Raw genomic sequence first — 14,266 nt, forward strand, 5'->3', positions numbered from 1 at the left:
AGTTTGCTGTCGACGAATTTCTTTTGTGATCAAGGGCTTCATAAATACACTTAGCTTACTTTGAGGATACAGGCCACAAGATTAACAGAATTAAGTAAGGATGTATCACTAAATACTATAGTCTCAATTACGATTACACTGTATTACTCATAATCTGCTCCGAGCCTGTACAAATACACTCATGTTGACATTATTTATATATGCCATCTCATGTCGGCTATATGCTTTCATTATTGTAGATGCTGTTTAATTGCTAAACTCTCACTATATAAATGTAAAATGCATACACAAGTAAAAAGGTAGGAAAATATCATTTATTGTACACAAAGACATTCAATGAAACAAAATATAAAAAGAGCATTTTGAATGTTGACACCCAAAATGTCCATGACAAGTGCCCAGTTGTCATTTAAAATACAATATTTCAATTTCATTAAAAAAAATTAAATATCTATTAGGGTTTTAACTAGTGCTGGTGTTAAAATGTAATAATTATTAAGTATCTGCATCTCTTAGGCTGACCTCCTCCGTCTCCCTTTTCCCCCCGAAGCGTCTGAAGAAGGAAATCAAGCCAAAATTGCCGGCTGGGCTGCCGGCCCGATTTCTGACGCCGGCCGTCCCGGACGAATAAGAGCGCTGGGCGGCGGTCCTCTGAAACAAAGTCCCCAGACGGAAGGCGGCGGGCAGCCGTGGCGCCCGACATGTGGAGTCCATGGACGCCGAGCGCCCTCGAGAACTTCCGCACGCGCTTTCCCACACGTCGTCGTCGTCGTCCGGCTCGTCAGCATCCGACAAGATGCGCCGCCGAGATCGCCTCTGCCGGGAGCACGTCAGCGGGCTCAGGATGGTCCACGGCGAGCCCACGTCGCCGTTATTGGCGAAGAAAACGTCCCTGGTTCTGGGCCGAGGCGTGCGCGGCGTGGACGGACTTTTCTTGACGTCGTCTTCCTCGACTTTGGCGTGCTTCTTCTCGGGACTGTGCTGCAAAGTTTCATTGTCTCCGACAGGAGGTTCTGGCGGTGCCGGGGAATGGGATTTCCTCCGGGACCTGCCGGCGGAGGCTCCCTCAGGGGCGGCGGACAGAAAGCTGTGCAAGGCCGACTCCAGGCCGGGTTCCGGGGCCGGGGCCGCCGGCGGGCGTTTGGCTGTCAGGCGGAGGTTCACCCTGCTTTTACGGCGCTGCTCGGCTGCCTCGCGCTCACGATTCTCCTTCGGTCGGGAAGAAAACATTTTCTTGTTTGTGAAAGTCAACAGTGGCGTGTGCAGTAAAAATAAACATGCCGACTACAAATAATTTGTCTCTGCAGCCTCTTTGTCTCGTGGATTTTTAAAAAATTGTACGTGTAATTTTATAAATCGGATTTTTGTCTATGTTGCAGGATTTTGCAGTGACCCCTTTCCCACAATGTGTGCACGAAAAGAAATCATGACCAAACTTTGGGACCTTTTCATATCTCTAGCCAATACACTCTTCATTGGCTGACGTGCAAACACTTTTAAAGTCACAGATACTACAGTGAAGATGTTAAACCTCCTGTGCATCCTTAGTAATTGGCACTGTAAAATCAATTTTTGTGTGATGACTTACATTTTCATCTTGTAAGATTACAACATTTATGCTGACAAAAATACAGACCTTTTTTTTTTTTCAAGAAAATAGTCCCTTTTTTTTTTCTTTTTTTTTAAATAATGGCATCTTCCAGAATAAAATATAAAATATGTAACATTAGAAGAATAAAGTTACGTTTTTTTTTTCTTCAAGTCACTGATAACTATTTTCCCATGTTACATTGTATTACAATAATTTTAACTTAAAAAAAAAATACAACTTAATTCTTGTAAGATTACAACTTATTTTCAATGTAATTACGGTCATCAATTATTTGTGGATTTTCGCTCTTCACGGGTCAGCCCAATCGATAGCACTCACGAGTGGAGGTAGTCCACTCTATTATTTATCCTCTGCGAAGAACGACTGACATTTCTGCAGTTTACTGAGGAGATGTGACTGTCTCCATCTATGTTCGTTTGCTTGTATTACGCTGCCCCCAGGTGGCCGATATCTATGGAGGACCAAAACTGCCAAAATTCAACATAAATAAATGAATAAATAAATAAATGACTAAAAGTGAAAATAAAAATGTATTTATTAAATTATATCCAAAAAATAAATATAAATAGTAATAAGTACATTTTTATTTTCACTTTTTGTCACTTTTGTTTATTTATTGGTTTATTTATTTATTTATTTAGTTATTTATTTAGTCATTTATTTATTTTGAATTTTGGCAGTTTTGGGCCGTACTGCCAAGTCGAAATGTTATTCAAATGAGGGGGCGGTCCTAAGTGTGTCTTGGGTTGGACTCTGGCCATTGCAAACTGCCTGCTATTGGTCGAGTGAGCGGCTCGGCGAACAAAGTCTCGCCGACTTGCAATAGAGAGCTCCAGCAATGGACGACTATCTTGTCCACTGTCTGCTCTCACCTGCTGTCTAGCAACTCAAGACGCAAGTTGAGGTGACAGTGGAAATGATTGGCCCAAAACTGCAAAAATTCAAAATAAATAAATAAACAAATAAATAAATGACTAAATATATAAATGAATAAGTGAAAATAAAAACTGATTTATTTTCATGTATATTTATTTTTTTAAGATATAATTTTCAAATTATATTTTTTTATATTCATTTTTATTTTTACTTTTGGTCATTTAATTATTTCGAATTTTGGCAGTTTTGGTCCTCCATAGATATCTGCACACTACAAGGAGCAGCGCAATGCCCATGCAATCGAAGCACAACGTGGCAAAAAGTGTTCGAAATTAGTACATTCCATTTAATTTTTAGTGTATAATTTTATAAAGTAAACTATTATCGAGTGCTGTGTTTGTTTTTGGTGGAGGGAGGCTGCAATGGATTCGTAGGAATCCATAAGGCACGACGTTGCCTACTTGGACGGCAGCGACGAAGCGCCGGCTGAAGTTGTGGAAGATGGCGCAGCATTCCTCCAGCTTGAAGTTCTGCGGATCCTCGCAGAAAAACTCAGCCACGGCGAAACTCAACACGTCCAGCTCGTGCAGCAACGTCTTGGCGTGGCAAATCTTGTCATCGCATTGCTGCAAAAAACAAAAAAACAAAAACAAAAACAAAAAAAAACAACAACAAAAACGCAACACGTTCACAATTTGCCATGCAACACAAAATACAAAAAAATAAAAATAAAATAAATAAATAAATAAATAAATTACATGTAAAATAAAAACTTCATACAAGTACAACTTTTGGGCAAATATAAAGTAGATTTTTAAAATCTTCAGTAAAAGTATAGATCTTTATATTATTGTAAGATTACAACATTGTTAATAAATGGAATTATACTGACAATTGACACAAGAGGACTTGACATTTTCTTTTAATAAGACTTTTTTTTTTTCAATCTAAAAAGAAAATATTTTCCCTCAGAAACACAATTTAATTGAAAATAAAATGTAATTCAATTTAATAATTTAAAATTAAATCAAGTAAATAAGAAATAAAAAATAAGTATAAATCAAATTAAAAACCACTTTGTTGTCATAATATTACACTTAAAAAAATAAATAAATGCATAATTTAGAAAAATACAAGTCTCTTGGTAATGATGACTCCTTTCCTGGGAAAAAAATACGTTGGTTTAAAAAAATTGTTTTTATTAAAAATAAATAAATGAATACATGAATAAATGCTTGGTTGTTTTTATATTGAGATTATATTTTGGGCTGGGAAAAATGAAGCATTTTATCTGGAAAATTTCTAACTTTGCTTCTTAGAAAAATAAACCCTTGGGAAAAAAATACATAACTATACTTTTATTGTAATACCAAAAAAATATTATTTCGTGATTTTTTTTCCTTCAACACTATTCCCCAAAATCTGACATTTATTCATAGAAATTGGTTTTTTTTTCTTAAAATGTCTTTTCTGATATTTGTAAGTCTTTGTATTTGTTTTAAGATAAGATTTTTCTTCCCCACATACTATCACAACTTCTTTCTGGAAATAAATTTCTAAAAAAATGATATTTCTGTGTTAAAAAAAAATTAAATAATAAAATAATAATAATAATAATAATAATAACTTTCCATTGTCACTTTCATTGCATCCCTCCCCATTTGAATTCTTCTTAGTGTAAATGTTAGTGGTCTGTTCGTGTGCCTGGCGCGTTACCTTGAGGAAGGTCGCCATCTTCTGGAGAAGGTGTGGCTGTCTGTTGGTGTACAGTTTGACCTCCTTCAGCTTCTTCACTTCTCTCTCCAAGTCCGCCAGCACTTCCTCTTTGCACACTCTTCGTACGCCACATGCACACATGTACACAAAACAATTGTCGCTATTAATCTTATATAAGAATAAAAATAACCTTTCGACGACGATATAACATATATATGAAGGGCACCTGGCTGCCAAGCCGATGTGCTCCAGCTGGCTTGGAAAGGTCAGCAGGTCAGCGTCAATGTCCTCCGCTTGCTATTGGGACAAAAGGTGGGTTCGAACCAGCAAAATAAATCATTAAAAATAAAAAAAAAATAAAAATAAAAAATAAAAATAAAAACATTTCCTACCTCTTTTTTCCTCCTAAGACTTATTTTCCCCATAGAAAAATGAGACAAAGGGAATAAAAATTCTTAAAAAAAAAAGTGATAATATTCTACAAAAAAGAACTTATTTAAAAAAAAAAAAGTCACTTTATCGCAAAAATGTATACTTTTTTTTCAGAAAATATACATCTTGTAAGAATAATAGTATTAAAATGATTTTTTTTTTAAAGTTGTTTTTCATTTTATCTTCAAAATGTGGCTACTTTTTTACAAAATCACATCCACCACAGTCTTATGAGAAACTAAAAAAATAAATAAATTGCCTTCTTTGGGGAAAAGTTAATTAATTTTATTTTAAAAAAATTTTTTAAATAAATAAAAAAAAATTGTATTTTTCTGGGGAAAAAAAAAAATCTGATTATTCCAATGTTTCTATATTCATTTTAAAAATACTAAAAATAAAAACAAAAAGTTGTTTAATTGACCTTGGCGACATAGTGCATGAGGTTCATGGCCGGCTTGTTGGCCTTGGTGTCGGCTAGCTTGAGCAGCGACGTCATCCTGAAGCCGATGGCATTGGCACTGTAGCCACCCTGCGTGGGAAATCATTGGGGCGGTGTCCAATCACACGCAAGTACGATGACATACAGGACAGATTAAAAATAAAAAATAAAAAAATACCCACAGCATTCATGTAATTTCCAGCTTTCAACACCAGGCGGATGAAGGAGTGAAGGTCGTCGCAGTCCAGCAACTCTGCACAGGGAAACAGACCTGTTTGATTAGTGCTAGCTAATAGGAAGTAGCTAAACTAGCCTAGCGGTAGCATACGTACCGTTAGCCGCTTTGATCATGACGGCCAGTGACTTGCTCACCTCCTCCATGAGAGGCGAGAACTCCTGGCGCAGGACCATGGTCTTCAGCAGCTCCTCGTAGCTACGACAGTTAGCTCAAACATGCTAGCAAAGTTAGCATGGCTTCTTTGGTTGTTCGCAATGCTGTGTTGTCCCCTTTTTTTTTTTTTTTAAGTCAGACTTTTTTTCTTCCACCAAAAACACCCCAACTTTTATCAAACATTTTTAATGGTAAAATGTCTTTATTTACCAGAATGGTCATTTTTCTTTGTAGCAAAAATACAATACTAAAATAAATAATTTTTTTTCCCCTAAAAAGTTTTACTCATTCCACTAAATACCGGGAGTCATTTAAGATTTATATATATATATATATATATATATTATATATCTTGTTTAAAAAAAAAAAAATCTTAAATAAAAAAAAAAGAAAAAATAAAAAAAAAGTGACATTTTCCAACAAGCAACATGTAAGTACGTTTTCCTTGATTGTGTTTTTTGTTTACTCACCGCGGCACTTTGACCAGCTGCACCATGAACCGATCGGCCTCGGACAGGAGCGACAGGTTCCCGCTAAAGGACAGCAGTTGCTTCACCTGCGAGCAGTCTCACGGTGAGAAATGACAACCAACAGCGAACGGAGCGGTCGCTCCGAAGCTAGCACACGCTACCTCGCTTTCCTCTGGTAGCAGCTTGCACAGCTCCGTCAATTTGCCTCCGTCGCAGCCTCGCCAGTCGCCCCGGACGATGTCCTCCAGCAATTCCGACGCGGGCCTGCAGGGAGAACCACCAGTTGATGTCGTAGTCATGGAAGAGAAGCTCAAAAGGCAGAGGGGAGTGATTATCGCAGGCACATTTATGCTGATGTTTTATTTTATGATGTTTTTGACACATTTTGTGAACTGTTTCTAATATTTGGGCGCCTTTTGTCTAACATTTGCAACTAGTCTTTATAATGTGTTTGAATCATTTTGGCCGAATATTTGTGCACTTTTGTTTTTATTCTTCATGCTGTATCTATATTTTTTTTTTCATCTTATATTTTTTGTCTTTTATAGTTTTACTAATATTTCCTAACAGAGGACTGTTTTTCATGTAGTACAACTGCATTTTTTGTTGTTGAATATTTCTGTATTTATGTGTAAATGTTCGTATTATTTTCTAAAATCCTTGTCAAATAATTTCCATTTTTGTTGAAAAAGTCTAAAATAAACGTACATTTATAATATCCATCTGCCAAAAAATATATCTTTGAATATTTTTGTGTTGTGCATAAAAAATTGCATAATTTTCTAATATTCTTGTCAAATAATTTCCATTTGTGTAGTTTTCAGTTGAGTATTTTGTGCATATTTTGTGTGTGTACGTTACATCGAATATTTGTGTATTTTGTCAAATATTCTATTGCTTTTCCTAAGGCTTGCATTCCCCCTCGTTCACCCCAATATAAGTGGAGTAAATTATTGCAATACTTTGGAATTTATTTGATTTTTTGTTGTATTTATTTATTTATTCTTTTTTAGTTTATATGAAGGTTTAAATTATTATAATATTTTGGAATAATTTTATATTTTTGCTGAACATGCCTAAAATTTGTCTTAATGTACATTCAAATAGTCTAATAGTAATAGAAACATTGATAGAATATAATACGGTTTTTTCCTAACATTTTTGCACCCAAATCATCTTACAGTATCACACATCAGTCTTTGCGATTGTTTTCGTCACGATTTGCTTTGGAAGCCCTGCATGCTATTGACGGGTGCCACTAGTTTCAGTTCCGCATGCACGCTAGCACGCACCCATGCACACGCGTACCTGCCATCATCACCAAGGGGGAAGCAAACAAAGATCGAGTCATGTTTTGAATGAACGCTCGAATTTGGGAAGTGTGTGGACTTGTTCCTCCTGATTTGAAGACTTACCACCCCCCCTCCCCACGTTACTTCACTTTACACACCAGCCCTGTTTATGGCAGGCACGGGATACGTTAAAATATATTTAAAGTGATGAAAAGACACTTAAAGTATTTCTTGGTGAGTCTCGCTGTTAAGAATAGGAGGGTTTATATGGTAAAAAAAAAAAATAAATCACTTTTAGGAAATAAAAAGATTTTAATAATTAGAAATGGCTTTTTTTTTTTCCTTTCTGTAAACTCATTTAAAAAAAATTATGTTTTTCAGCTTGCGACTTCACTGTGTACCCTTTTCTACAAAAATATTTTTTGGGGGGATAAAATGTAATTTTTTTCTATCCTCTTAAAATAACAACATTGCCTTGAGAAGTTTTTTAAAGGCAGGGTCTTCCATTTTCACTCAGGAAAATGCACTATATAAATACAGGACGTATACCCATGAACTCCTTCTCAAACTACACCTCTGGGCTTCTGTTAATGTATGGTGGTGATTTTTTCCTAAACCTCCAACCCCCCAGCGTGTATTTTGCCATTTCGTGTTTGTTTTATCAACAGCGGGACGTTTCGGCGGACAGACAGTTGTTTACCCCTCCAGCCAATCGCAGAGCGGGCGGTGTGTCACTCACTGTCGCCGGACGGCAAATTTGTCGGCTGCATGACATCACTCCCGCGGCAACTTGACAGCACGCATGGATTTTTTTTTCCCCCACTCACTCAAGCTTGTGTGTGTGTGAGTGAGTGAGTGAGTGAAAAAATATATATATAGTAAAATGTACTATTGTTCTAATTTGAAAAACAAACAAACATGAAAATGTTTGTATTTATTTTTGGAGGCAAGAACAGATTGACTGCATTTGCATTCATCAAATGGGGAAATATGATTTGAGATGAGTGTTTTGCGTTAGCAGTGAATTCAACGTGTGTCAAAGCAGCACTGTAACGTGGGGGAAACACAAGTTTTTCGTCTCACCTCTTAAAATATCGGAGGAAGATGCCAATGTTCATGCTCTTTTTAGCATCCAGAATGTTCACCTGAAGACACAAACCATTTGATCACGTGACTCATAATTGGAGGAACTCGGGTGCGGAACTGAACACTTCCCTGACCGGAGAACTTCCCACCTGAGGCTGGGGCGGGCGGACGTCGCCATCGTCATCATCGCCGTGTCGTCTCACCAAGCTGGCCCTGGCCCGGGCACGCTGGCCCACGTGGCCGAAGAGCTCATCCATGCTGTGGGTGTCCAGCACCAGATCTCTGGGGGGCAGCTCCGACGTCCACACGTTGACTTTGCCCAGCACGCGCTGGCTGGGGATGGTGTCCCAGTTGAGCTTCTTCATTGAGCGGCGCTGCAACGAGGGCGGCGGGGGGAGGAGACTTGGAGGAGGAGGAGGAGGAGGAGGCGGTGGAGGAAGAGCAGGTGCCGCAAAGGAGATCTGTGCTGCCTCCATCACCTTCAGGGATGGGGAGGTCTCACTTTCAACCGCCACAAGCACAGTCGAGTCAGATCTACAAATCTACATATTAACACATAAGATAGTTTGACAATCTAACATTTCACTTGAGGTGCATTGATTAAAAAGAAAACTAATCGATTTTCAAATTAATCCACAACTATTTTGATAATCGGTTAATATGTTTAATATCCCTGTTTAACTTTGAATTGTCCTCATCAGGATCTATTTTTTTATCATCCCCATGAAAGCCTGATTATCTTTTAGAGCTCAACTAACTATTGTTTAAGTCATTTTTATTAATTTCGTGATCAGTTAATTGATTAATCACTGCACCTCTATCAACTTTCAATTTGCTTTCACTTTGAAAAACAATGAACATTTTTTTCCCCAAATTTTCTGATATGTTACAGAACAAACCAATTCCTGAATCATCTGTTATTTGAGTAAACTTACAATGTTTCTTGACAGCTTAACTTAAAATCCTTTCTTGTAGATAAAACAATTTCTTGTAGACATGTTCTGCTCACTTTCCAACTCACCCTCTACTTCTCTCTGAATACAAAGGTGAGGCAATACGTTGTCGTTCACCAGACTCCATGGACATTCTATTTGTTTTGCACTTGCTAACCAATTAAAAGTAGCTTTACGCGCGTTTCATAACGGACGCCACAGTTATCTTAACGTTTGAACGTCCGGCGGTGCGTTCGGCATTTATGTCATCCATCAAGCGACAACTTAAACGAGCGCCGGCGCCGTTTTCTGCCCACATGAGCCACGAATTTTCCCCACGGCTAGCGGGCGACTTGGCTGACTCGACCTCAATCAAGTGGTCCTTGCAGTGCCAAACAGAAAGTTGGATATAAGAATACATCGTCACCACATTATAGGTTCAACGAAACATTTCAAGTCAATGAACATGCATTTTTTCATCCATTTCTTAAGAGATTCGCTATGGAGTTTTCCATTGACACTCAAATGCGGTTAGTATCGTTTGTTTATTTATTTTTTTAAGCACTGCTCACCTTAATATTTGACAAACGTAGCAGTCCACTACGTTGAAATGAAGCCGTCGCCTTCTTTCTACGAAGTCAGGGAGGTGAAAACAATGCCGTTTACTGCAGTGAAAAGCACAGGTGTCTACTCGTCCCCAGCAATCAAACTCCTAGTTGGTGAAATGACGTTTCCACCAATCAGATTCCGAGTTGGTGCCCAGGGAAGCGGGAAAAGCTTTCCATTGGCTCAATACTCCTCTAAAGACCCCCTCCCTTAAGCAGTATCGACTTAAAAAAATCAGAAGAGCGTCGAACATACAAAATTGCAGCAAAGGGTGAAATGGTAAATGGACTCAGCTAACCTATAGCATTTATATGCTCAAGGTTACAGAGGTAGGGTTTCAAACTGTGGTGGAATTTTTATACTTAGGGTGATATAGTTTCAAAGTAGCATCTCCAATGAGGTAGCGTTTCAAATTAGGGTTGTTAAGGATTCAAAGTAGGGTTTCAAATAGAGGCTTCGAATTGGGGAAAGTTTTCAAACCAGTTTTAAATTGGGGTTTCAAACTAGGGCTAAGGTTTCAAAGTAAGGTTTTAAAGGATGTTAAACCAGGGTTGAGATTTCAAAATAGGGTTTTATACCAGGCTTATGATGGTGTTAAACGATGGTTAAAGTCTCAAATTAGAGTTTCAAACTAGTTTAGGGTTTCAAACAGGTGAAGTTATCAAATTGGTGTTTTATATTAGGGTTAAGATTTCAAAGTAGGGGTTTAAAAAAAGGGCTAAGGTTTCAAATTAGCATTTTAAACCAGGTTCGGGTTTAAAAGGGGTTTTAAACTAGAGTTAGGTTTATGATGTAGGGTTTCAAAAGTAGGCTTTAGGGTGGACGTGTCAAATTGGGGTTTAAAATAAGTGTTAAGATTCCAAAGTAAGTCTTTGGGTTAGGGTTTCAATCATATTTTTAAACTCAGCAGACTCCTCCCATTTTTCCCCTCAATTTCTTATGTTGCCATGGAAACCTCAATCAGCCAACTGTCTTTGCAATTTATTGAAAGTATTAGCAAAAAAAAAACACAGAATCACACGAAATCCTGAAATTGAAGGACGTCTTCTAGTCCTGCAAGTCAACACATCATTCATTGTAGCACACTTTTATGTCATTCAGGTAATCAGGTTAAGTACCAAATCATCATACAGTCAATCAAATTTTTTTTTTTTTTAAACAAAACAAAACATGAGGGTGATGTGACCATGAAGGTGGAGCAGAATTCTAAACGCAAAACTCTACAATTCAATGCAAAAAATATCAGTGCTCATCTTACAGATCGCTATAATCCACGATAGCAAAAAAAATTGCAAAAAAAAATTCACATATCCTGAAACTGAAGGACATCTACTCCTGCAAGTCAACGCACATTGTTCATTGTGACACATTTTTTTCCTGCCATTCATGTAAAGTACCAAATCATCACAGTCAATCAATCTTTTTTCCTTTTTTTTTTTTTTTTTTTTTTTTTTTTTTATAAAAGAGAATTTAACAAAAACAAACAAAACATGAGAGAGTGATGTGGCCAGGAAGGTGGAGAATGAAAAAATTAGTAGCCGTACCCATGTAGGAAGGAGCCCGTGGAAAGCGGCGACTGGAGGCCGGATGACGAGCTGAACGACACCAGGAAACGCGGGTCAACACAAATGGCGGCTCGGAAAATGGACGTGCTCAAGAGCAGTCGGCAGCCGAGCGCACTTGCCTTTAGAAGTAATTGAAGGAGTTTGCAAACTATTCCGACAGCATGGATGCTGCATTTTTGATGGCGTTGAAACCCATATCCAGGTAGATATATTCATATTTAATTATTTAAATGAATACTGACTCAATTGCATAAATATTTACATGCAAAATACATATTGAAATAATTAATATGAAAATTAGCAGCGAAATATGCAAAATATTGAGACAATATTGAAATAGAAATAGTGAAATAGAAAATAGAAATTAATATTGAAATAAGCAAACTGAAACAAATATTTCAATATTAAAACAAATTGAATAAACGTTCAAAAACTTCATGCCACTTTTCATTATTTATTACATTTTGGAAAACCACATGACATTTCTCTTACTAAACCTTTCAATCATCCATCCATCCATTTTCTTGACTGCTTATTCCTCACAAGGGTCGCGGGGGGTGCTGGCGTCTATCCCAGCTAGCTCTGGGCAGCAGGCGGGGTACACCCTGAACTGGTTGCCAGCCAATCGCAGGGCACACAGAGACAAACAACCATCCACACTCACAAGCACACCTAGGGACAATTCGGAATGCCCAATTAACCTGCCATGCATGTCTTTGGAATGTGGGAGGAGACCAGAGTACACGGAGAACATGCAAACTCCACCCAGGAAGGCCGGAGCCTGGACCTTTCAATCAACATAAAATATTCATTGGAGTGGGGGGAAAAAAATATCTCATACAAAATGACCGATTACAATTGTGGGAGCAAAACATCAACATCATCACGGACTTTGAGTCGTAACATGACATGCAAGTGGAATTATTTGCAGAGGAGTTGTATCCTGTGTCCAAAAGTAAGGAAACATTTTCATGCTGTCAGACAAAAGTAGCCTCATGTTGCACAATGCAGTGTTTGTACAAGATTCAGAGAAGGAAATTTTTCTTTGGTTTGTGTCCACGTGAACTCGGATCCTCTGCAGTTTCACTGGCGGATTCCACGATCCAAGTGACTCCCAAATCTTTCTGTATTTATCATCAAAACATGTAATGCTCCATATGTCCATTTCACCTGGCAAACAGGGGTCCCCACAGACAACACCCAGTGACCAGCGTCTGTTGTCTCCCACCTCAACATCCCACGTGTGAATTCCAGAGGCCAAAGCAGAACCAAGCACGTCGTTCCACCAGACCCTCTCTGGATTGTGTGGACGCTGCTGTTTTTCTTGACAACTCACACTGGTCAGATCTTCGGACAGACTGAGTTTTGGACCGGCCGTGTTTGGGTCCAGAATGACGTGACTGTAGGAGATCGTCTCCTTCATTCGTTCCCACACGCTGAACTTGATGTTGCCCACATGCTTGACTTCGTCCAGCAGCACTCCTCCCTTGATCCGCTCCGTTTTGTCGGGCAGCTTCTGGATTCTGTTTATCGCATTCTTTATGTTCTCCGTGAAAGAAACGGGGACAGAGTTCAGCTGCTCCTCTGTGCTTCTGACCACGCCTGACACAGTGGCTATGTCTCTGTCGTGAGCCTCAATCTTCTCCTTCATCATCCGACTCTTCTCCTCCTCTTCCTCCCTCACAGCAGACAACCTGGCCTCCTCCTCAGCCAGCAGGAAGCGACGAAGCTCCTCGAAATTCTTCTTAATCTTGCTTTCCACCTGCTCCCTCTGGACCTTGATGTATGTCGCTTGTTCATTGCAGATGTCTCTTGCCTCAATCTCATCATTCAGTCTTTCCTTTGCTTTCTGCAGGCCATCCTGAAGTTTCTCTTTGGGATCCACTGAGGCTTGTAAAAAGGCCTCACACACGTGCCTCAGGGCTAAGTTTGATGGCACATCCATTATTCGACACCTTTTTCTACAGTTTGGACACGATTTATCTCCTTTCTCCTCCCACCACTCCTGCACACACGCACGGCAGAAGCTGTGACTACACGGCAGCATGACAGGATCTTTAAAGATCTCCAAACAGGTCGGACAGTGGAGAAGGTCCTCAACTTGGCTGTCCATGGTCCTTGCGAAGACACGGCTCAGTCGACAAGCTTCCAACGTTCACTCTCAGGTGAGACGCAGTGCGTCTTGTCAGTCACAAAGTGAAGGAAATATTTGAGTTTGAAAAAGTCCCCTAGTGCACTTCCTGCTTCAGTTTTCTGACTTGACTGCAGCCGCACCCGTTATCTGGGATCACGCAAAAACATTTTATTATCTCTTGCACATCATAAGTAAAATCATGTAGATTCCTGGCATGAAACGGATCAGGGATGAAGGTGAACATTTTCATATTCATATTCAACTCTCTGAGGGGGTCTGGGGGCATGCTCCCTTGGAACATTTCACATTTTAACACTTCAATTTGCTATTTGAATGGGATAGGACTGCAAAAAGTGAAAATCCGTACATAAATTGAAATGCACAATTTTTATACTGTAGATCAATTGGTTATGAAAGGGAACATCTGCTGAACTTCACAAGCGCCAGTGCCGCTGGACGGTGACTTTTTTTTTTTTTTTTCCACTCACTCACACAAACTTACAGACAGGGAAGTGAACCGACGCCAACGGAAACCGAAGGGAAGTGGCGGTTCCACTCCTCCACCCGGAGCCCGTCTTAATTCATACTTGTGCGCAATAGACCCTTCTAGTGTGACGTCACGTTTAAGTGCGCCCCTTGCGGTGAATTTTGTCACTGGCATAGAGGTGTTTTTTTGCGCTTGACGTCAGGCACGTGTAGTTTCATAATTACCGTG

At 39.1% G+C, this 14,266-nt stretch overlaps 2 protein-coding genes across 4 annotated transcripts; both read right to left on the reverse strand.

The window, feature by feature from the left end:
* Positions 1–292: 292 nt before the first annotated feature.
* Positions 293–10,020, reverse strand: LOC144006208 (FH2 domain-containing protein 1-like). 3 transcript variants are annotated; one of them, XM_077504940.1, is made up of 12 exons: positions 9,819–10,020; positions 8,464–8,793; positions 8,312–8,373; positions 6,098–6,200; positions 5,937–6,022; positions 5,408–5,508; positions 5,258–5,328; positions 5,058–5,165; positions 4,431–4,501; positions 4,205–4,322; positions 2,950–3,114; positions 293–1,209 (listed from the first exon to the last, which is right to left on the reverse strand). In XM_077504940.1, exons 2-12 carry the CDS (start codon positions 8,788–8,790, stop codon positions 496–498), a joined length of 1,926 nt encoding a protein of 641 aa, XP_077361066.1. In that variant the 5' UTR covers positions 8,791–8,793; positions 9,819–10,020; the 3' UTR covers positions 293–495. The 3 variants fall into 3 exon arrangements, with proteins under 3 accessions (XP_077361066.1, XP_077361065.1, XP_077361063.1); XM_077504939.1 differs by having other exon boundaries at positions 8,464–8,815; positions 9,819–10,019; XM_077504937.1 differs by having other exon boundaries at positions 8,464–8,856; positions 9,819–10,019.
* A 2,280-nt stretch (positions 10,021–12,300) lies between these two features.
* Positions 12,301–13,625, reverse strand: LOC144006803 (E3 ubiquitin-protein ligase TRIM35-like). The gene has a single exon (XM_077505845.1). It carries the CDS (start codon positions 13,528–13,530, stop codon positions 12,301–12,303), a length of 1,230 nt encoding a protein of 409 aa, XP_077361971.1. The 5' UTR covers positions 13,531–13,625.
* Between the last annotated feature and the right edge of the window lie 641 nt (positions 13,626–14,266).

The sequence above is a fragment of the Festucalex cinctus genome, chromosome 18 (genome assembly GCF_051991245.1).
Source record: "Festucalex cinctus isolate MCC-2025b chromosome 18, RoL_Fcin_1.0, whole genome shotgun sequence".
NCBI classification, from domain to species: domain Eukaryota; kingdom Metazoa; phylum Chordata; class Actinopteri; order Syngnathiformes; family Syngnathidae; genus Festucalex; species Festucalex cinctus.

Excerpts from the sequence above, each read along its gene's own strand:
- LOC144006208 (XM_077504940.1), bottom strand. The coding sequence starts at position 8,790 with ATGGAGGCAGCACAGATCTCCTTTGCGGCACCTGCTCTTCCTCCACCG. Across the intron at positions 8,374-8,463 it reads TCCGCCCGCCCCAGCCTCAG|GTGAACATTCTGGATGCTAA; the intron begins GTGGGAAGTTCT and ends TTGTGTCTTCAG. Across the intron at positions 5,329-5,407 it reads CATGATCAAAGCGGCTAACG|AGTTGCTGGACTGCGACGAC; the intron begins GTACGTATGCTA and ends TTCCCTGTGCAG.
- LOC144006803 (XM_077505845.1), bottom strand. The coding sequence starts at position 13,530 with ATGGACAGCCAAGTTGAGGACCTTCTCCACTGTCCGACCTGTTTGGAG.